Source organism: Cetorhinus maximus, chromosome 14 (assembly GCF_964194155.1).
Source record: "Cetorhinus maximus chromosome 14, sCetMax3.hap1.1, whole genome shotgun sequence".
NCBI lineage: Eukaryota > Metazoa > Chordata > Chondrichthyes > Lamniformes > Cetorhinidae > Cetorhinus > Cetorhinus maximus.
The window spans coordinates 27,064,589-27,088,316 of NC_135892.1; the positions used below are offsets into that span (position 1 = coordinate 27,064,589).

The 23,728-nt window shown below is 45.1% G+C and overlaps 1 protein-coding gene across 7 annotated transcripts in view; it reads right to left on the minus strand.

Annotated features, from left to right (window-relative positions):
* The window catches only part of LOC144689549 (KH domain-containing RNA-binding protein QKI), a 732,880-nt gene that overhangs the window by 544,017 nt on the left and 165,135 nt on the right, over positions 1 to 23,728 (minus strand). For all 7 annotated transcript variants that reach the window (XM_078556723.1, XM_078556722.1, XM_078556720.1 and 4 more), the window contains exon 2: positions 9,618 to 9,760. In XM_078556723.1, the coding sequence (XP_078412849.1) occupies positions 9,618 to 9,760 (143 nt within the window). The remainder of the gene's footprint in view (positions 1 to 9,617; positions 9,761 to 23,728) is intronic.

Consider the following 23,728-nt stretch of genomic DNA (forward strand, 5'->3'; position numbering starts at 1 on the left):
AAGGGTGGAAGAGAGGGAAAGGGTGGAAGGGGGAGAAAGGATGGAAGAGGGAGAATGGGTGGAAGAGGGAGAATGGGTGGAAGAGGGAGAAAGGGTGGAGGCAGGAGTTACTGGGGGGAATGTCCAGGTGAATGGCAAGGGAGGGGTCTGTGGAGTCAATGACTGCTCCTGAGTGTATGATAGGAGGGAATGGTTAGTAGGAAGGGCAGAGGAAGCCGGAAGGGTGGGAGGATGAGGATGCATTGGTAGCGGTAGAAAGCACAGCAAGGGTGGTTGGTGGGGACTCGGAGGCAGACAGACCCTTGGGATGGGAAGGAGATCATCAACGAAGTCAATGTGAATGCTGCGGGGGCGGGGAGGGGCGGATTCTCAGGAAAGTAGGGAATATGCACGTTCAACTGGACATCCTGGAAAGCCAAGGGTTCGGGTTGGTAGGTGATGGTAGGGAGGTGGAAAGTAATGCCAGGGGTGGGGGTCAACAGTGATGGGGCGAGTTCATGGGTGACTGGGGAAGGGGAAAGGATGGGGGAGCTGACGATAAACTTGACAACTACCATTTCACAGAAAGTGAAAATGAGCGGAGCCTCATGTTGGACAGACACAGGTGCTGCATGGGAGTGCAATTACTGGGTGCGTGGAGATGCAGGTCAGCTCAGATGGACAACTGAAAGGGAACCTCAGCAAGCAGCATTGAAAATGCTTGCGACAGTAAGATTAGTGTGATGGATGAAGGCTCCACATGCATGGGAGAGTGCTTGCACAAGGCTCCGAAAGACCCTGCCACACACACACTTCTCCCTCCAGAGTCACTTGTGGTTCAGCTCCCTGTAGCTGAACTGCTCGTGGAAGGGGGGAATGCAGTGGGAGGACCCGCAAAGCCTGTCAATGAAGCTGAAAGACAACACTGCACATTATACAGTGAAAGTCAGTATATTTTCAGATTATAAAGTGACAAAATGTGTTCACCCGTACAACCACTTGTGATCAGGATTTCTTAACTTTTCTAGGCCTACAACTTCTAGGTGCTGCCCTGACATCCACAGCAGGGGTAGAGACAACCTGTGAAATGGTTGATCTTGTTGCCTCTGATGACTTTGGCATGCGTCCTCTAGAGAGCTAAGGCTTTGAGAGCTCCGGCTTGCTTTGGCTGTCCTCCTTGGGCCAGCTGTTCCCTCCTTTGGGACAGAGGATGAGGGTGAGGGGATCACAGGCAAAGGGGATTCGGAGGGAGCGGACAGCTTCAGATTCCTGAGTAGATGACCCAGGGCCAAGAGTTGCAGATTTAATAAGGGAGCTTAAGGTGAAGGAAGCCTTCGGAGGAAGTGACCATAATATGATAGAATTTACCCTGCAATTTGAGAGGAAAAAGCTGGAATCAGATGTAACGGTATTACAGTTGAATAAAGGCAACTACAGAGGCATGAGGGAGGAGCTGGCCAGAATTGACTGGGAGATGACCCTAGCAGGAAAGACAGTGGAACAGCAATGGCAGGGGTTTCTGGGAGTAATTTGGGAGACACAGCAAAAATTCATCCCTAGGAAGAAGCAGCATACTAAAGGGAGGACGAGGCAACCATGGCTGACAAGGGAAGTCAGGGACAGCATAAAAGCTAAAGAGAAAGCATACAATGCGGCGAAGAGCAGTGGGAAATCAGGGGATTGGGAAACCTACAAAGACCAACATAGGACAACTAAAAAAGAAATAAGGAGGGAGAAGATTAAATATGATGGTAAACTAGTCAGTAATATAAAAGAAGATTGCAAGAGTTTTTTTTAGATATATAAAGGGTAACAGAGAGGCAAAAGTGGACATTGGGCCGCTGGAAAATTACATTGGAGAAGGAGTACTGGGGAACAAAGAAATGGCGGAGGAACTGAATAGGTACTTTGCTTTAGACTTCACAGTAGAAGACACGAGTGACATCCCCAAAGAGAATCGGGGGGCAGAGGTGAGTATGGTGGCCATTACCAAGGAGAAGGTGCTAGGAAAACTGAAAGGTCCGAAGGTGGATAAATCACCTGGACCAGATGGATTACACCCCAGAGTTCTGAAGGAGATAGCTGAAGAGCTGGTGGAGGTGTTAGTGGTGATCTTTCAGGAATCACTGGAGTCAGGGAGGGTCCCAGAGGACTGGAAAATCGCTAATGTAACCCCCTGTTTAAGAAGGGAGTGAGGCAAAAGACGGGAAATTACAGGCCAATTAGCCTGACCTCGGTCGTTAGTAAGATTTTAAGAGTCCATTATTAAGGATGAGATTTCAGAATACTTGGAAGTGCATGCTAAAATCGGGCAAAGTCAGCATGGTTTCATCAAGGGGAGGTCATGCCTGACAAATCTGTTAGAATTCTTTGAGGAGGTAACGAGTAGGTTAGACAAAGGAGAACCAATGGATGTTATCTACTTGGACTTCCAGAAGGCCCTTGACAAGGTGCCGCACAGGAGGCTGCTCAGTAAGATAAGAGCCCATGGTGTTAGAGGCAAGGTACTAGCATGGATAGAAGATTGGCTGCTGGCAGGAGGCAGAGAGTGGGGATAAGAGGGTCCTTCTCAGGATGGTGACTAGTGGAGTTCCGCAGGGGTCAGTGTTGGGGCCACAACTTTTCACTTTATACAGTAATGATCTAGATGAAGGAACTGAGGGCATCCTGGCTAAGTTTGCAGATGATACAAAGATAGGTGGAGGGACAGGTAGTATTAAGGAGGCAGGGAGGCTGCAGAAGGATTTGGACAGGTTAGGAGAATGGGCAAAGAAGTGGCAGATGGAATATAACGTGGGGAAGTGTAAGGTCATGCACTTTGGTAGGAAGAAGAGGCATAGACTATTTTCTAAATGGGGAGAGAATTCAGAAATCTGGAGTGCAAAGGGACTTGGGAGTCCTAGTCCAGGATTCTCTTAAGGTTAACTTGCAGGTTGAGTCGGTAGTTAGGAAGGCAAATGCAATGTTGGCATTTATTTCGAGAGGACTAGAATATAAAAGCAGGGATGTGCTGCTGAGGCTTTATAAGGCTTTGGTCAGACCACATTTAGAATATTGTGAGCAATTTTGGGCCCCATATCTCAGGAAGGATGTGCTAGTCCTGGAGAAGGTCCAGGTTCACGAGAATAATCCCAGGAATGAAAGGCTTAACATATGAGGAACGTTTGAGGACTCTGGGTCTAAACTCAATGGAGTTTAGAAGGATATGGGGGGATCTGATTGAAACTTATAGAATACTGAAAGGCCTGGATAGAGTGGACGTGGGGAAGATGTTTCCATTAGTAGGAGAGACTAGGACCCGAGAGCACAACCTCAGAGTAAAGGGAAGACCTTTTAGAACAGAGATGAGGAGAAACTTCTTTAGCCAGAGAGTGGTGAATCTATGGAATTCATTGCCACAGAAGGCTGTGGAGGCCAGGTCATTGAGTGTATTTAGGACCGAGATAGATAGGTTCTTGATTGGTAAGGGGATCAAAGGTTACGGGGAGAAGGCGGGAGAATGGGGTTGAGAAAGTTATCAGCCATGATTGAATGGCAGAGCAGACTCGATGGGCCGATTGGCCTAATTTCTGCTCCTATGTCTTATGGTTGCCTTGAGCAGTCCTGGCATGAAGACATGAAATAGGCTGCACTCTGGTGGGCTTTAAATATGGCGCTCGGAGCAGGAAGCACTGAGGTCACAGCGTGAAGGACAAATCCAAGCCTGCCTGCCAGCGATCTGGAGTGATTCCCGTGAATGCATTATTAATGAGGCGGGTCGCGCCGGGAATGGGATGATACAGCACGAAAACCCGCCATTGCAACTGGCAGGTATAATGACTTTTTTCACGCCCGCTCCCGCACTTTGTGCAAATCTGGGACAATTCCACCAGCGTATGATGCACTGATACATACAGAAGGAATTTCAATTTTTGAGATTCTGGGAAATATGTGCAATGAGTTCTAATTACAATACAGTCTGGGTATAGTGAGGAGGAGAATCAATAAGATGGTTAATTTAGATCAACAAAAACAGGTTTATCTCATACTAATTATACAGAGAGGGGCAGGATAGGTTGAGATACAAAGAGGTAGATAGATTAGAAACTTAAGGCAAGGATGTCATTATCTGTCAGACAGCCACTTTTTTTGTCCATCTTGTCCAAGAGTGAAAGAGAGGTTATTCATGCCTCCACAAACACGACATGGATTGTTTAATTTAAGGTAAATGTCAATATCACAATATTAAAAACACACAGTCACAAATGTTTGATCAATGTACAAATGAAGACCAAAAATTTTAACTTTCAAAACAAAGTTGCAAAATTAGAGTGATGAAAAAATTACACCACAATATTTTACAACACAAAAAAATATCAAAATCAGTGAAATAATAAACACATTGATTTTCACGTGCAGGCAATTGCTGCAAAGGTAAAGAAAGAAACCCATTTCAGAATAAGATCTAATGAGAAAGATCACTGGATCCAGAATGGCATTACAAAGCAGCAAATCAAAGGAATAATGTCACCATTGATAGTCTTTTTCCTCTATTTCTCTCCCTTCAATTAATAAAAATTCTATTTGTTAAGTGGAGTTGAACAAATAAGAAATAATGCTGTTTGTTGATTTATCCAGAGAAATCCAGAGCAATGGGACGTCATCTTAAAATTAGTTTTAAGTCTTAAGGTTCCCAGAAGTTTGAAATAATCATACCTTTATGAACAAGGCTGGAGCTTCATCGATTGTATTTCGTAAATCACACCATGTGCTGCCGACTAATACATTCAGCTGAATTTTACATGCCCCCGGCAGGTGCATTTCCCGTGGAGTGGGGGGCATTTAAATTGGGCGGGTGCTCACCCCCATAATACAGGGGCTGGGCAGGCACCGAAATCCGTAGCCCACCCACCATATTTAAATGAATAACCAAGGATCAAATAGGTTTACTATCAAGCCAACTGACCCTGATAATAGGCTGCCAACGCCATAAAACGCTTGGCATGGGCAGCTGGGCAGGAGCACACAGCCCGATTTTTTTCACTGAAACGTTTAAGGGGCAGGAAGGAAATGGGGCTGTTGCTCTTCGGGGGCAGCCCTTTTCTGCTCACTGGGCGCCTCCCCACAAGGTCTAATCCCCTTCTTCTTTCCGACCCACTTTCTCCCTTAAACATACCCCCTCCCACCCCACCCCTCTCCCTAACATATCTAAACCCTCCAAGCCTAAGACCCCAGACTTACCTGCACCGGGGAACTAGTGGCCTTGGTCATCATCTTCTTCTTCTGCAGTCCCTGGCACTGCCGGCAAGAGGGACGCAAGTCCCACTCACCCTCCTTAATCTACTTTATGGCTTCGGGGCAGATCAGAATGCAGCATGTAGGATCGGCGGGGTGGGGGGTGCGGTGGTGGCATGTTGCTTGCACTCTTCCCCCCCCCCCACCCACCATTATTCTGCCCATTGTTAGTTTATACATAGACTGTAGTGCAGTCGTGAGTGATACTTATGTATGCAGACACATGAACAAATAGTTCCTAAATCATACTGGAATAATATAACACTATAACAATTAGAGCCAAGCCATTCAGGAGTGAACTCGGGAGACATTTCTTCATACAAAGGTAGTGGAAGTCTCCGCCAAAGAGGTGTGGGTGCTTTTTTTTTCATTCATTCAAGAGATGTGGGCTTCCCTGGCTTGGCAGTATTTATTGCCCATCCATAATTGCCCTTGAGAAGGTGGTGGTAAGCTGCCTTCTTGAACCACTGCAGTCTATGTGGTGTAGGTACACCCACAGTGCTGTTAGGGAGGGAGTTCCAGGATCTTGATCCAGCGACAGTGAAGGAATGGCAATATATTTCCAAATCAGGATGGTGAGTAGCTTGGAAGTGAACTTCCAGGTTATTGCTAAGTAAGTGCCACTTGATTGCACTGTTGATGACTCGTTCCATTACTTTACTGATCATCGAGAGTAGACTGATGGGGCAGTAATCGGCCAGGTTGGATTTGTCCAGCTTTTATGTATGAGACATACCTGGGTAATTTTCCGCATTGCTGGATAGATGCCGGTGTTGTAGCTGTACTGGAACAGTACAGGCTAGGGGCGCGGCAAGTTCTGGAGCACAAGTCTTCAGTACTATTGCCGGAATATTGTCAGGGCCCACTGCCTTGGATCTTTTGCACTGACATGGTGGGCTCCCCCATCATTAAGAATGGGGATATTTGTGGAGCCTCCTTCTCCAGTGAGTTGTTTAATTGACCATCACTATTCATGGCTGGATGTGGCAGGACTGCAGAGCTTAGATCTGATCCGTTGGTTGTGGAATCGCCTATCTCTGTCTATCACTTGCTGCTTATGCTGTTTGGCACGCAAGTAGTCCTGTGTTGTAGCTTCACCAGATTAACACCTCTGACAGGAAGATATAATAACTATCATAACGTTGTTGGGATTTATTGTTAAGTAGAGTAATAGTGGGGTCTGTGTCTATGTCTGTGTGTGTGCGCTTTAATTGAATTAAAGGCAGCTGGTCTGAAGGCTTTGATGTATTAGAAGATGAGCAGGTTTGAAATGTTAAGTAGGTAAACATGGGGGAAATTTTAGAATGTAAGAGGTAAAGGAACATATGCATTTTAAATAAACCAGGCAAGCTTGGATTCAAAGAGAGGGAGTGAAATATTATACCTAGCCAAGGGAAGTTATGAAACAATGTGCTTATTTTTCCCAAAGATTACAGGTAAACTTTGTACAATGAGACATTTTTATTATTAGAAAGGTAAAGTCCAAAGACGTAGTGAAACAATGGGAATTTGCATTCAAAGCGGAAAATATGTATAAAGAAGCGAAAGCTGTGTGTAAGGATAGGCGTTTTAAGATCTAACAAGTGTGAAAAGCCTTCAGCATCTACGCCTCAAGCTGCTGTCTACAAAGAACTGAAGTTAAGAAAACTCACTTTGAATTCGACTGGTTCAGGGTATTGTGTGTCACCTTGTCTGGTCTTTTAAAATCTATGGGGAGGATTTTCCCCTCCTCGGTCGGGCAGGCGTGGTGGGCAGGCCCAGGAGTGGCAGCGCAATGGTCCACTGCCCACGATCGGGCCCCAACCGCAATTTCACGCTGGCTGGCCAATTAACGGGTGCACTCTGTGAAAGCTCCCTGAAGGCATAGAGCTGCCTCAGGGAGCTGAAGATTTCTAACATTAAAAATAAAGATTTTAAAATTAAGGTAAACATGTCCCCTCATATTACTCTGTCACATGCTAAAAATGAGATTTTTAAAATTTTAGTTTAGTTTTAAGTAACATTGGAAACCTCATCCTTCCGGTGGATGAGGTTTACTCAAAAATCCAAAGACCGCTCGGCCTTTTTGACCATCCACCAACCATAAGGTTGGATGGGCAGGGAAAAATTCACTTCAATTAATTTATTAATGGGCTGAACAGCCCTCATGATTGTCAGCGGGTGTGCTGCTGACTCCTGCACGCGTCCGCCGATCGAAAGATCGCGCGCTATTTCCTACTTGTGTGTGTCGGGCACACGCCCGCACGCCAAGCTGAAAATCCAGTCGTGTGTGTCTTACTGTTGCCTTAATGAAAGTGCAACTGGGAGTTAGATTAATTAGGGGATTTAGAAGTTACCTTTGCAGTAATTTGTAGATGTATGTATGTATTTAAAATAATTTCTTCTATTAATAAAGGCTTAATTTAGTTTTGTAAGAAACCTGTAAGACTTGATGGTCTTATTACTACTGAATTCAAGGCACGTGTCTTGAAATTTATACAAATTGCAAAACAAGTTGTGGCAGTTGTTTCAAGTTTCCCTCGGGGATTTGAGCAGCTCAGCATTTACCATCAGCTGTGCCATAACACTTCATTGTTAGATATGCCTGGTGCCACTCCTAGCATGCCCTCCTGCACTGAGTCAATTGAAACTGAAATCAAGACTGTGATTGATCAATTCCTGTTGAGTAAGGGTATCAAGGGATTGTGGGACAAAGGAGGATAAATGTTGTTGAGCCCTAATCAAACTGAATGACTCTCCAGGATGAAGTGCCTGAATGGCCTTCTCTTGTCCCTATGTTCCAAAGTACTACTTTTGTTTTTGTACTTATATTTACAGCAGGGAGAAGCATGGAAATCACTTCAAACTTTGAGTACAATTTTGGTGCCTACACATGGTGGGAGAATTGAAGTTCTGAAGGCTACCAAAATTACAACCAAATTGACTAACTTGTTATCAAGATATGAAGATATGGGGCTAATTTTGTTCAGATAAATGCAGGCTTGGAGGGGATATCATTGAGCTTTTTAAAACAATGAGATTAGATTTTGTCCCATTGTATAGGTTATTTCAAATGGAAATTGATGGTATGATTAGGAAACATGCATACAATATCCTCAGACAAAGTGTTGTTAGTCATTAGAAAATATTTCTTCTTAGTGTATGCCTGCATACATTTTTTTAATATAAAAAAGGAACAGGTTTGTCTAGCAGGTAATGTTAAAGGCACTCTGTCCGAGTAAAGGAGAGGATATGGGGGATAAAATAGGAAAAACATTTTCAGATCAGAGCCTAAAATAGAACAATGCAGAAATATAGGAAAGCACAAGGTTCTGCAGACCATCTGCTGCTCCCAAAAGCTCATGCGCCTCAGTAACTCATAGCATTAAACGTTATGTCATTCCCCTAAATGTTTCTATGCCACTTGCCTTTGCAGAAAGTCTGCTCTGCACAGAACACGGTAAACTTGTGAAGTAGTTCAATCTAAACTGTCAGTGGATTTTTCTTCTAAATTTCAGCCTGTGTTTCTGGACGCTGGTGTTTATGACTAACTTAATCATTTCAGGGTACAATCTATTTATTAACTTAAGAATATTGAAGGAACACGTTTGCTGCTCTGATCATTGCCAGTGAGCTTTTTCGTCTTGTGGATACAACATTTCAGGTGTGGTTATACCATAGTCTTATATACACTACCATCTCCTGGGGTTTGTGTACTATCCACCTGACTATGAATCATTTAGTATGGTTTCATTGGTTTGGTGAACAATGTCCAAGATCCCTCTCCTGTGTTGTGTCCTAAAACTTCTAGGCCATTTAAGTCGTAATTCTCATTTTTATTTCACTTTCCAAGCCTCATCACCGTACAATTGCCATAGTAGATGCCATTTGTTACTTATAAGCCCATCTCCTCAATCTATCCAGTGCCTTTGCACATGTATTGCCTCTTCATTATTTGACTCCCCACCACACTATTTGAGGTCTTATGGAAATATAGATATCTTTGTTTCAATTTCTGGCTGCAAACATTTGTATATAGAGAGCAGCAATGGCCTTTGCACAGATTCCTATCCCTGCTGGGGATCCTTTGCCTTTTCTCACAAAGGAATATGACCAAAACACATTGAAACAATTTATGATCTCTTCCCTAATCTGTGATAGAACAGATTTGAAAATCACTTTTCATTAATGAGTCCAACTATACTATTACTGCCTACTGATCGGCAGTTAGCTTCTATTTTTGGTAGGAATCTAACAAATATGGGAGTTTTGTTGATCATCACAAACACGTTACAACTAAAGGTCTTCCAGGCCGATACAAATAGCTTCAAAGACTTTTTCTTAATAAGAGTGGCACAACATTTTTAGCTGAACCATATACTTACATCAGGATATTCTTTAACAGGTACATAAAGCTTCTCTTGTAACTGTACAATAGGTCCCACACCATCTGGTAATTCTGCACTTTTCTTCTCTGTACTGCCATTTAATGTATCGTTGTACATATCTTTCCGCACTCTGCTGATCTCTGCAGAACAAAAGAGAAGTAAGGCAAAACGTACAAATCTTAAAGGTAGCAGAAAAAACATAATCTCTCAGTAAAAAAATAAGAAACTTCGAAATATACTAATGTGTTTTCAGAAAGTTCTCCACAGTGGCCTAATTCTCAAGTATTTACTGTCTTATGATGAATTGTGACGAGTTTAAAAAAACAAGTAAATTGAAATAAATAGATTAGATTCTGAAGTTTGGCCATAAAAACAGGCTCCCAGCCTTCCTGCTGCTAATGAACCAAACAGTGTGTGGTGCTATCAGTGGTGGGTCATAACAGAATATCACCTTTCCTACTCAATTTCAGCAAGTTACCACCTAGATTACCATCTTTTCAAAAAAAATATTCAAAAGTATTTGTCAGGTTAAAAACTCCAAACAACCATATCTGATGGAAATAAAGCTTTTATTTTTCTAAGTGAATCCAGGTTTAAAAGAAAGTATTGCATTTATACAATAACCTCACCTTTCAGCAACATCTCAAAGCACTTTACTTACTTTGCAGCATCAGGCCCTGAATTACCCCGTTCAGCACTCCCACCTCAACATATGGTTCAATGTGTACTCATCCTCCATGCTTTTAAAAGGCCTCACCAACACTTAGACTGCAGACAGGTGCAGTCACACTGGATCAACCAGTTCTGTTTTCAGCTCACATGCATGAGGCTGAAAATAGCATTAAATTAAGGTTATTCAAAATGTCAGTATAGTTATATGTCTGCAGTGTTAACTCTTAAGCTAAATTAAACAAAGCAAACCCAATTTTAGCTAAAAATAAACAACTTGCATTTACATAGCACGTTTAATGTAATAAACATCCCAAGGCATTTCACAAGTGTTGTCAAACAAAGTATGACGGTCAGCCACATAGAGATATTAGGCCAAATGACCAAAAGTTCATCAAAGGAGTATCGTAAAGCTAGAAAGAATGGAAATTCCAGAGCTTATGGACTTGGCTGTTGAAGGCATGGCTATAAATGGTGGAACAATTAAAATTGGGAATGCTCAAGTGGCCACAATTGGGGAGATGTAATTGGCTTTATGCAACGTTAGAGATCAACAATCACAGAGATAGCAAGAGCGAGATCATAGAGGGATTTGAAAACGAGAATCAGAATTTCAAAATCGTGGCATTGCTTAACTGGCAGCCAATAAAGGTCAGCAACCACAGGGGAGATGGGTAAGCAGGACTTGGTGTGAGTTAGGACATGGGTAGCAGAGTTTTCAATGACCGCAAGTTTGTGCAGGGTAGAACTAAGGATGCCAGCCAGGACTGCATTAGAATATTCAAGCATAGAAGTAACAAAGGCATGGATGAGGATTTCAGTGGCAGATAAGCAGCAGCAAGGGTAGAGTCAGGCAATGTTACAGCGGAAATAGAGGTTTTAGTGATGGTGTGGATATGTGGTAAGCAACTAATCTTGGGGTCAAACATAACAGCAAGTTGCAAATAATCTGGTTCAGCCTCAGACATTTGCCAGAGAAGGATGGAATCGGTTGCAAGGGAATTGAATTTGTGATGGGGACCAAAGACAATGGCTTCTGTCTTTCCAATATTTCAATGGAGGAAATTTACGCTCATCTAGTTCTGGATGCTGGCAGTTTGGAGTCAGTGGAGGGATCAAGAGAGGTAGAAGTGAGGTAGATTTGGGTATCGTCAGCATGCACAACGCTTTGCACAAGTGGGGGTACTTATAAAACAAGAGAAGTGTCTGTTCCAAGCTAAGGAGGTAGTTTACTTGGGCCACAAGGTTGATGCGCAGGGCCTGCAGCCTGTGGAAGAAAAAGTCCAGGCTATTTGCAAGGCACTTGCCCCGAGAAATACCACAGAGCTTAAGGCCTTCTTAGCATGGTAAACTACTACGGCCGATTCCTCCCAAACCTCTCGACTGTGCTGGCCCCATTGTGCAGCCTGCTTAAGAAGAACCAGCAATAGAGTTGTCAAGCCCCGCACCAGGATGCCTTCGGCCTTGTTAGTCCACTTTGACCCCAAGAAGGAATTAATTTTAACATGTGATGGGTCCCTTATGGAATAGGGGCTGTCCTTTCACATCGATGGCATTTGGCTCCAAACGACTCATTAGTTATACACTCAGTGTCGCAGCGCGACAATATTCCCAGATTGAAAAGGAGGGCTTATCTATTGTGTTCGGCGTCCGGAACGTTCATCAACATCTCCACGGTTGCCATTTCCATATATTATAATCGACCACAAGCCCCTACTGGGATTATTTGGAGGAGATAAAGCGATACCACCTATCACATCGGCTTGCATCCAGAGATGGGCACTAATATTAGCCGCCTACGAATACACTTCTGTTCACTGTTCGGGAGCTCAAATCTCACATGCCGACACACTAAGCCACCTTCCCCTGACAGCTAATAACGGGGAGGCTCCGATTCCCCAGGAACTGGTCTTGGTGCTAATTTTTCTGGATTTCTCCACTGTTCAGACCAGACAAATCTGTGAGTGGACAAGCCGGGAACCACTATTGTCTAATGTCCAGCAGCAGGTCTTGAATGGTTGGTCAGGTGGATGTAAATCCAAGGAGATGAAGACCTATTCTGGTCGCAAATATGAACTCTCCTGCCATATTACTCTGGGGAGCAAGGGTTATTGTGCACCCAAGGGAGCGAAGGCTTTTATTAGTCGAGCTACATAGCACTCTCCAGGGCATTAGCAGAATGAGGATGCTCACATGCAGCTATTTGTGGTGGCCAGGCATGGACTTGGATGTAGAAGCCCCGGTTGAAAGCTGTCCTCAATGCCAGCAGGTGCAAAAGCTTCTACCCTTAGCTCCATTGCATCCCTGGGAATGGACAGGGTGGCCATGGGTGCGCCTCCAAGTCGATTACATGGGACCCTTCTTGGGCACAATGTTCCTTTTAATGATCGACTCCCACTCCAAATGGATGGACGTCTATGAAGTCCGGTCCCCCACGTCAGTTGCCACCATAGACCGTTTGCGGAAGAGTTTTGCAGTGCATGAGTTTCCAGAGGTCCTCGTGTTCAACAATGGGACCGCTTTTACCAGCGGGAAGTTCTACAGGTTCACGACCCTTAACGGCATTACCCATATCAAAACCTCACCCTACCACCCAGCATCAAACGGTATGGCTGAGCAGGCAGTCCAAACCTTTAAATCTGGGATGAAAAAGATGGAAATGGATTCCATCGGCATGAGATTGTCTTGGTTCTTGTTCGCATAACGGACCACGCCACACACAATGACCACATTGCCCCTGCAGAACTACTAATGAAGAGACGTCTCCGCACCCGTCTGACCCTTATCCAGCTGAATTTAGAGGGGAGGATGGTGAAAGAGGAGCAGAAGACCAGGCACAATAGTTGTGACGGTGAAAGAACTTTCACCGCGGGAACTCCTCATGAAAAATTTTGGAGATGGGCCCAATTGGCTGTTAAACGAGGTGGGTGGAGTAACTGGACCCCTCTCCTATAATGTATCGGTAAATGGCCAAATAATTAGATGACACGTAGATCATTTCCGCAAAAGAACACAGTCCCACCAGAAGAAATGCAGTCTTCATCTACGCTTGAGTTTGTGCTGCATGTAGAGGACAGGTCTAATGACTGGGAAGCACCGGTGGGACCCGAGGAGGTTGGGGAGACAAACCTGCCAATTTCCATTGAGGAACCTAGTGGACAACTGTCCCCTGAAAAGGAGGTCTCGGACCTCCGAGGTTATTGAACTGAGACACTCAACATGTCTGAGAAAGCCTTCGGAGAGACTCGATCTGTAAATAGTTGTGTAATAGTTAATGTGTTTTAAGCTTGTTAGCTGTATTTTTAAGTAAAGAGGGATGGATGAAGTAAAGTAAGGTACCCTGTCTGTATAAGAGCATGTAAGTATACTGATCATGTGACAGCACTGATGAATCACTGTACAGCGCAGGCAACTGGGGACTGTAAGTCTAGTTCTGGAGGTTTCTGAGTGAGCACGTATGATCTGGTGCTCTACCCTACGTCTCAATAAACCATCAGTGTTTATTCTTACATCAGTCTCCCCCTGTTATTGATTGCAAGCAGCTATTGAGGAGAACATAAGAAGGCGTGCAGTTAGAGTTCAGTTGGCGAATGAACTCATTTACCCAAGGCATAAAACTAACATACTGCCTTGGAAACTGGGTCAGCCAGATGTTGGGAAGGAAAGAGTGAACATATACAGCTACAACTCTACAGTAGGCATATGGAAAGGTTTTTTTTTAAATTTCTGAATCAATAGCTTAGTGTTGTACATTGTTGCAATGGAATTGCTATATTGATTGTGCTGCCTACCACCTAGTACTAAGACCTGGAACTCCTTCAGAGTTTTTTGTGCAGTACTACTCTGCTGGATATATTTTCCATTAAAAAGGGTTACCAAGGCTAGGACTTTTATGTTCTGTAAGTTGGCTATTGAGTGCATAGATATTATTGCAGGAAACTCGATGCCAAGCAATGTGTGTTAATTGTTAGTGTTCAGTTGGGAACCAAGATATTTATATTATACAGGAGCAAGAAGAGTGAGTTATTAAAGTCTGCCCTGCAGGTAGAATAAGTTCTGTGTGTATTATGAAAATATTTGTTGAGGCGCTTTCATGAAACTGCTTCTGTATTTTCTTGCCTTTTTCTTATGCACATCATTAAGGCGCATGACGAGTGGGTGATCTGATTGCTATTGCTCTGAAGTCATCAGTTGGGAATTGTTTAAAGAGCGCCCAGTAAATTCAGTTTCTCCTGTATAGAAGCACCTAGCTTCTGCAGAGTTGGTGGTTCCTGCCAGATGAACCTACAGTGTAATACAATATCCTATTAAAAATGTGAGTTACGTTTTTAATTGTCTTTTAACTCCATATCTAGGTGCCTTTAGGACTACAGGGGCTGAAGTCAAATTTAGTCATTTGGCTTTTGACTTTCTTGTTGGACACATACAAAGGTTTCAGTTTATGCTATTGCAGGATATACAATGTAACTGCAAGTGCAGAAGATTCTGCCCAATGTGCGCTGAATGACCTTTTTTTTATTTGTTCATGGGATGTGGGCGTTGCTGGCTAGGTCAGCATTTATTGCCCATCCCTAATTGCCCTTGGCATGAGGGCATTTAAGAGTCAACCACATTACTGTGGGTCTGGAGGACATTTAGTGAGCCAGGTGGGTTTTGACTACTGTTGGTAGTGGTTTTGTGGTCAACATCAGACTTTTAATTCCAGATTTTCATTGAATTCAAATTTTACCATCTGTCCTGGTGGGATTCGAACCTGGGTCCCCAGGGAATTACCCTGGGTCTCTGGATTATTAGTCCAGTGACAATATCACTATACCACCTCCTCCTGTGTTGTAACCTTGCTACAAGTCTATGACTCTAAATATTAAGTTTGTCTTATTATTTTCCTGCTACATTGTGCTTATGATTTTTCCTTACATTCATGCTACATTTTCTCAGATTTTAAGTCATTACAGAAGTCACAGTTGTTGCATTAGCTTTGGCTCCAGACATTTGCCAGCACAAACTGAGGGAACAGTAATTACAAGAAAGCTTCATTGCCTGTCTTAGTTACCACAAAATATATTTGAATATCTCCCAGTTTCTTGCCATTGTAGGTATATACTTGTTTTACAGAATGAGATAGAAACTTTTCATGTTAAGAATCAAAAGTTTGTACATTATACAGTCGACAAACCCATAGTGGTTTTGTAGAAACACGCTCTGGGAGGTTTCTTAGTCAAACAAAACTAACTTTATTTACACGAGGGCTTCTGTGGCTGCTTGTATCCTGTCAGCCCCTCATACAGCCATTGCTTCTGAGGAAACTCCTTCCCAGAATTTATTCCCCATACTAGCCACACATTGGTTGAACAAATCATGTGACCTCCCCATCTCGATTGAACTGGTCTTAAAGTGACAGTCATCACAGTTTTAATAAAAGGATTATTTTTAAAATTAAGAAAAGCACTCTGAGCTTCAGGATAGTTGCTGTATTAACCTTCACCTTACAGCTCAATCTCTTTACAGTTAGACAATCCGTGGGACTGGTTGTCAATGTACATTCAAACACTATCATTTTACCTTTGGAGCCAGAGGCCAAATCCAGTCCAAAGGGTGAGAATAATGTTTTCCCTTCCTATTGTCTAAGACTCACATATGGGCCAGGATATTGAGGTCAGCTAGCAAGGGGCGGGGCCCGCTCGCCGACGCGTAAAATGACACGGGATGATGTTGGGTGGAATTCCTGACGTCACTCAACGTCATTTCAATTTTCAGGTTGGCAGGGGCACAGCCGAATCAGCTGTGCGCCCGCCAACCTGTCAACGGCCAATTGAGGCCATTTAAAACTAATTGAACTAGTTAATGCACCTGCCTGTCCAATATTAAGGTTGGCGGGCAGGCCGGGAGCCCTGGCGGGCTTCAGAAAAAGCATGAAACCTCACCCATGGGCGGGATGAGGTTTCAAGTAGGTTTTTAAAAATGAAATAAAAGTTTGGATAAAAGTGATGGACGTGTCACATGAGGGGACATGTCAGGGAAACTTTAATTTTGCGCAGTGACCATTTTTGAATTTGACGCCGATCTCCCTGAGGCAGCACTTAGCCTCAGGGAGATGAGTGCACTCTTTCGCTCACATGCACGAAAGAGCGCACTCCAGGTTAAGGTAATTCTCCCCCCGCACAGGGAGTGCATAGCGCTTCCTGGCAGATGTCACGATCCCGCCCATGTAAAGTGGTGACGTGCCCCCAATCGGGGGCCCCGATCAGAGGTACGTCCGCGCTCCCTCCCACCCCCCACCCGTTGGGTGGGGGGGGGGGAGAATTCTTCCCATGAAATTAGTTGGTACAGTTTCAAATATCTTGGTTTGCACAAGTATGCAACGCAAAGCATTGCTCTAACCACAAATTGACAAGTCACTCAGAGAAGACATGAAGATAAGTGACTTGGAAAAAACAGCGACAAATTCTTCCAGAGCTAAAGAACATTGTTGGGAAAGAGTAGCTTTACTGTGAAATTAGCTAGCCACATATAGGTGACCCAGGAGTTGCAGTACATAGATGCCATGATCTAACAGAATGAAAAGACAAGCTAAAGGGACTGAATAGCCTGCTCCTGTTCCTATGGGTGTCCAAAGAGAGGAAACTATTCTATTCACCAGCACAGATTTCTCTGATCTTGGACGTGTAAGAACATTTTAAAGGGCTGGATAATTTCAACCTAGTATTTGCCAAATTCGTCATTGCCACCTAGTCACCTTTAGTTGATACTTTTCAACTGATGGGACTAGATAGCAATGTATTTAAAAATAATGGTTTAATTATTCAACATGTTTAAAATCATGCCTGTCATTTGAATTCTTCACTTCTGACCTCGGCTTCTTACAATGTTCCAATGAGTTCAAGGTAAGCGAGAGAAACAGCAGACAGCACTTCACCTTTCGATTAGGCACTTCACAGCCTCCTGGACTCAATATTGAGTTCAAGAATTTCAGATCATAACCTCTTCCTCCATTTTAGCTTGTGATATTTGGTTTAGTTTTGGACAATTGGCAATGATTCTGCTTTCCTTTTTACATCTTCCCTAGACACATCTTTTTGTTTCTATATTTATCCCATTGTAAACCCCTTTTGCTTTTCACCATCAACTCTTTTGTCATTTCATTTCTCCAGTCATCCAACCTATCAGAGAACTTTCCTTTTGTTTTATCCTCTGCTCTCCCATTCCCTGCATCTAGGCTCAATTTAAACCTGTCACATCTCTAACCTTTTCCAGTTCTGAAGAAAGATCATCAATCTGAAACATTAACTATTTCCCTCTCCACATATGCTACTAGGTATGCTGAGCATTTCCAGTATTTTGTTTTTATTTCCGTTTTCCAGCATCCGCAGTATTTTGGTTTTGTTTAAAATCAAGTTGTTTTGCAAAGGGCGGATTCATCCCAGATTTGCACCAAGTACGGTAGTGGGCAGGTAAAATTCATTTTACCCACCGGCCGCGATGGCAGGTTTTCATGCTGTATCATTCCAAACCCACTGCATTAGTTATGCATTCTCGGGAAACACGTCATTTGCATGGTGGGCGGGCTCTTATTCGCAGCCATGCCTTCACCCCACCGCTTCATTACACCAGCGCCACATTTAAAGTACAGCCGTGCTCAGTGCTTCCAGCCTAGGAGTGCAGCAAAGAAAGGCAAGACAACTGCAGCCCTCAAGCACCTTTTGGACGCCGTAGAGGCCTGCTGTGATGTCCTCTACCCCCGCTCTGGCCGCAGAAGGGGCAGCTACATTTCCACTCTGGCTCGGTAGGCGATGCAGCAGTGGTCAGTGTCAACACTGCACAGAAGAGGTTGGCCATCCAATGCAGAAAGAGGATGAATGATCTCATCCGTGCAGCCAGAGTATGGCAACCATCTCATCACTCTAAACTCACAGACTCAAACCCATCACACATTCACTGGCATCTCACTCACTGCAGGCTCAAGGGACATCACCACCCATTCTCACACACATACCCTCATCTCCTTAGAGACTGGCTCCTCAGCCATCACCATTTTGAGGCCACTTGCACAGATCAACATGTGCCCCTCACACAGCCTGGGATATCCTCCTTCCCCGGAACAGCTCTCGTCTTGCAGCCTCTTCCCTTGCCTGAGGCCACTTGTCCCCCTCCTCCAAGATTTTGCCCTGCACCAATTGAAAAGCCACCCACATTTGGCTGATCGAGTAGGTCTCTACCTACCAGTGAGCCTCCCTAAAAATGATGTGGTGCTGTGGAAGTCTGGCACTGATGACTGCGAGTGCAGACCAAAGCAAGGTAGGCAAACAAACCTTGAAGTCCTGAGTGAAGTGCAGTCCACCAAGCGCATGTCGCTTATATGCTGTTGTGAAACACGTCGGCATGTTTTCCTGCCGACGTGGGTGGATGACCCAGCCAGAGTGGGGGGAATGAGTCCAGTGGGCTGGCCTTATAATCATATGCTGATCTGGTAGGTACAATGAGGTTCCCAACATCCAATGGCAGGAAAAGCAGCCCGCCATCGGCAGGCTCAGTGGATGATCGCAAACTGGTTTCACGTCATTATGAAACCGATCGCGCCATATTGTCCACTCACACCACCGAACATGCCCGATGCTGGCGGGCACAGAAAATCCCAGCCAAAGCCTTTGCTCAGATTCATTATAATTTTTTGACAAGTTGTTCAAACAAAATACTGAACTGCTCTGTGCTTATAAGACAATGGGCCGTACCTTCCAGTGGAGTGGCAATTGAGTAGGTTTGTCACTATGTCTGAAAATTACTTAATCGGAAATGCAGGCGATCCTATCTCGCCCAACCTTCCGACTCAGGTTGGGTGAGATCAATGTAGTGCAGTGCGCACCAGGGCAAAGGCAGCTCAGTTGAAGGTAAGTAAACCACGCCCCCTTATATACAGCACTAGCTGCCATAAATCAGGTAAGTTTAAAGGTCCAGCGAAGTTTAACGGTCTTTGACAAGTCAGGGAGAAGGTAAATGTATAAGGTAAGGTAAGTGGGTAGGATTGGGTCAGGGCGGGGGGGAAAGAAGGGTCAGGCATGGTGGGTGGGGGGGGGGGGGGGTTGGGAGTCGAGCCTGGAGGGGTGGCGAGGAGTAATCAGGGGGGTGGGGGTAGTAGGGGACTTGGCAGAGTCCTGGGGCGGGGGGTCAGTGTGGGTCAATATAATAGTTACCCAGAAGTTAGAAGTGGTTTGAATTTTTTTTACTTTCTCTTAGTAACTATTGCTGTAAGACAGTGGACAGTGGGAACCATTCGAGGTTTGCAATTTAAATTGCATTTTCAGATAGTTCCCAGTGCAAGGCAATTGCCCATCAGAAGTTTGAACTTCCAAGGCAATTGCCATGCAATCTTCATCTCGGAACCTCCAGGGGTGAGGGGGGTCCCACGGTGCATATTTGGGGTACCCCCCGCCCCCCCCTCCTCCCCTGCCATACACTGCCCTGGAGCTCAGAAGTTACGGCCCAATATTACAGTGCTAGAGAAGTTTAAAAGAATAGCTGTTGTTGAGCAAAGTTATACTGCTGTTTTCTTATCACTGTAAAATGGTTCTGGATGCACATCAATGTGAAAGTAGTAGTATATTCAAAAGACTACTTAGCAGCTGAATGTTGAGGTGCCAGAACCCCTCCAGGGTGTTGTTGCGCACCAGTTTGAATCTGCAAGAAGTGCAGTGTAACTCCAGCCTTGAGGTGCCTTTAGGATGTTGCAACTCTCTACCTAACTGAGGAGTTCTTGTTGCACAATGGGTAGCTTCCTTGCTTCTGACTCAGAAGCTCTGGATTCAAGTTCCACCCCAGGACTTGAAGGCCAAGGAAGGTGTGTTCATAATGCAGCCAGGCAGGTTGATTATCAACCTACAAACCATTCCTACACATGCCAATGGCAAGGGCTAAGATTGGGAGAGATTCCTTGTCAGCCATATGATGGAAAGAGAGTTGGAGCCTTTACCATCACTATCCATAACTCTAGACCTTACCACAGCAATTTGGACTCCCTGAGTGATCTAACACACACACACAAACCTAACTGACATTTCACATCTGTCAAACTATGCACTCAAGTATTTTCTAATTATTCCCAACCATCCATTAATTTATATAATTGGTTTCATTGAGGCACTTGCCTAATTAATGCATACTTCAATAAAGGAACTATTGATGGGCAATAAACTGTAGTACATTTACAAACTTGAGACAGCTGTACACCAATTAAGGTCAATTTTACAAAACAGTCTCAGAATTCTGTTAGATTTACTGTAAAGGATTATTAGCCAGTGGCGGAAGGAGAGTTGGAATAATGATAATTGCAATATTGAATTGTAATTTTTTTTGTCTTTATTCTCAAAACTTCTGAATTCAACAAAGTTCATTGAATTTGATTAAACACATCTCTTGAGAAATTAACAGATTTGAACTTCTTTCAAAAAATGAATTGTAGCACATTTTCAATGCAGATGAGTCTTTCAGTGCTCAAAAGGTTAATAAAAAATCAGTTTAAATGAATAAAAAGTTTTAATAGGGAATTTTTGATACAGTATACAGATATGATAAAGCACATTGATGAAGACTTCCAGTATGTAGTTTGCAGTTTCAATGTTTCCTGGTGTGTGAACTTTGCTGTATGTGCTCACTGACTGTAAAAGCACCGGTAACATTAGTAGCTACAAGATATTTAGAGCAGAATCATCCCAGATTTGCACTGAGTGTGGTAGCAGGTGGGAAAAAGGACTATATACCTGCTGGCCGCAATGGCAGGTTTCCACGCCATATCGTTCCAATCCCATCTCATTAATCATGCATTCCCGGCAAACATTCACCTGCTCCGCCATCACCTCAGGTTTTCAGTAAACCAGGCATCATATCTAAAAGCTGCCCCTGCAAAGAGCTAGCACTCTTCAAGGGATAGGAAGCTGCTGCGAACTGATAGCTGCCAAAGGGAGGAAAACACGTTGCCCCCAGGTTTAGCAACGCCTCCCTCGAGCACCCACTGGACACAGTGGAGGCACGCCACAATGTCTTCTACCTCTGTTCTGGGCAAAGTCCAGCAAGCAAGATGACAAATCCAGCATGGTGGCAGCAATGGTCAGCGCCAACGCCCTGCAAAAGAGGATAGCCACCCAAAGCAGAAAGAGGATGAATGGTCTCATCCATTCAGCCAGGGTAAGTCAACCACCTCATCAGTCTCAACTCGTACACCCACAAAACCATCACACAGCCACAGGGATCTCACACTTCAAGGGACAACACCACTAACTCTTACACACACCCTCGTATCTCAATCAGGCTCATACCCTCTGGAACTTGTGTCCTCATCCCGTCCATGGCTCCACTCGGCACTCAAACATTCCATGCAGTGCCATGCATGCTGTTCACACTCTCTCTATCTGATTCCATGCAGGAGAAGCTGGCTCAAAGCAGCAGGGAGCGGTCCCAGACCAGGGGTGGAGTGGCCCACATTAGGCCCATCACTCACTTTGAGGAGTGTCCCATCACGCTGATTGGTGAGGACATGAACTGTGCCTGCGGCAACAATGAGGTCAGCGGCAAATACCCACGTGAGGATCTGCACCACATCATCCCACTCTCAACACAGCTGTGAGTGTTCTCTCTCCTGCTTTTGACTCTGCTGCCTTGCATTAATTATCTCTACTTTGGTTCACAGGGAGCTCTGCCAAGCGACTGACACCCTCAGCCATACAGTGCCTCAGCTCCATCCAGGTCCTCGCCTCCAGCCCAGAGGACACTCCCTCCATTGAAAACCAGAATATCAGCAGACTGGAAGACCTGTCACAGTTCTTACCCACACCCTCCAACGGCGCAGAGATACACACCTGGGTGGGACCTAGATCTAGAGCAGACTCAAGTTCACAATCTGATGGTCACCACACGGACATGTGTCTGCAGCAGGAGGCAGCAGGTTCAGGCGAGCACCCCAGCACTCAAAGGACTGCTCTGGAAAAGGCATTTGAGAGGTCCAAGTCAGATGGTGAGCCTCTGGATTCAGCCTTCCAACTCATCATGGAGAGTCAGCAGAAAGCGGGGGAACATCACACAGAGCTGTTGGAAGCACTCAACAGAGTGGAACGCAAGTGGGATGAGAGTGTCCGCCTGCTCTCTGATGAAGTGGTACCCGCGTGTGTGCATGGAGGTCTCCATGGGAAGGATGGCCCACGCCATGGAGACCCTGGTCTAGTAGAATGTGGAGATACATGCAGAGCTGCACTCCGGAATTCTTGCAGTGGCAACACACGACGTCCCACCAGGTGCTCCTTCCCCTCAAGGAGTCAGGCCGAGGACCTCGCACTCCTGAAGGGAGGAGCAGCAGCAGCCGGACACCCCTGGGTCATCCACTCAGGAATATCAGAGACTGTCCTCTCCCTCTGAGTTCCCTCTGCCTGTGACACCGCACCACCGCCTCCCCCCCACCCCCACACCAAGTGGTTGCGCAGATGAACACATGTTGTCACTTCATAATTGGAAAATATATTCACTTTCACTGGATAATGTGTAATGTTGTCTTTCAGTTTTATTTACAGGCTTTGTGAGTCCTCCCCCTGCATCCCCCACTCTAGCAGTTCAGCTGCACACTGCCGGCCCACAAGTGATTCTAGAGGAAGAATGTGTGTGTCAGGGCTTTTGGAGCCTCGTGCAGACACTTACCCACACACACAGATCCTTCCTCCATCACACTCATTACAATGTTCCGAGCATTTTCAACACTGCCTGCTGGGGTTCTCTTTCAGTGGTCCATCTGAGCTGACCTGCATCTCCACCCACCCACTGGTCGTATTCCCGTGCAGCATCTGTTCCTGCTCAACACGAGGCTTCTTTCACTTTCGATTTTTCAAGACGGTTCTAGTGACGTATGTCTTCAGCTGCCCCGTCCTTTCTCCTCCCGCAGTCGCCCATGTCCTTCCCCCCCATTACTGTTGACCCCCCTGGCAGCATCTTCCACCTCCCCAGCTACCAGCCAGAACCCTTCTCTTTCTGGGATGTCCAGGTGAACGTGCACACTCCCTATCTTCCTGAGAATCCCACCACCAACCACTTTGTCCACCCCGGCCTCCTCCTTCCCACCCCCAGGGTCTGTGTCTACCTTCGAATCGGAACCAACCACCCTTGCTGTCCTTTCTACCACTACTGACTCACCCTCACGCTCCCACCCTACAGGCTCACTCTGCCCTCTCTCATTCTCACCATTCCCTCCTACCACGCCCACCCTCATTTCACTTCCCAGGAGGTAGTCACTGACTCCACAGACCCCTCCCTTGCATGTTCACCTGGACATTCCCCCCCTTATTCCTTCCTCTCACGTTACTCCTTCCCCCCTCCAAAGTCCTGCCCCCCAAATTCCTTCCTCCCGCCCAAAGTCCTGCTCACCTCCAAAGTCCTTCCTCCACTTGAAGTCCTGTCCACCTCCAAAG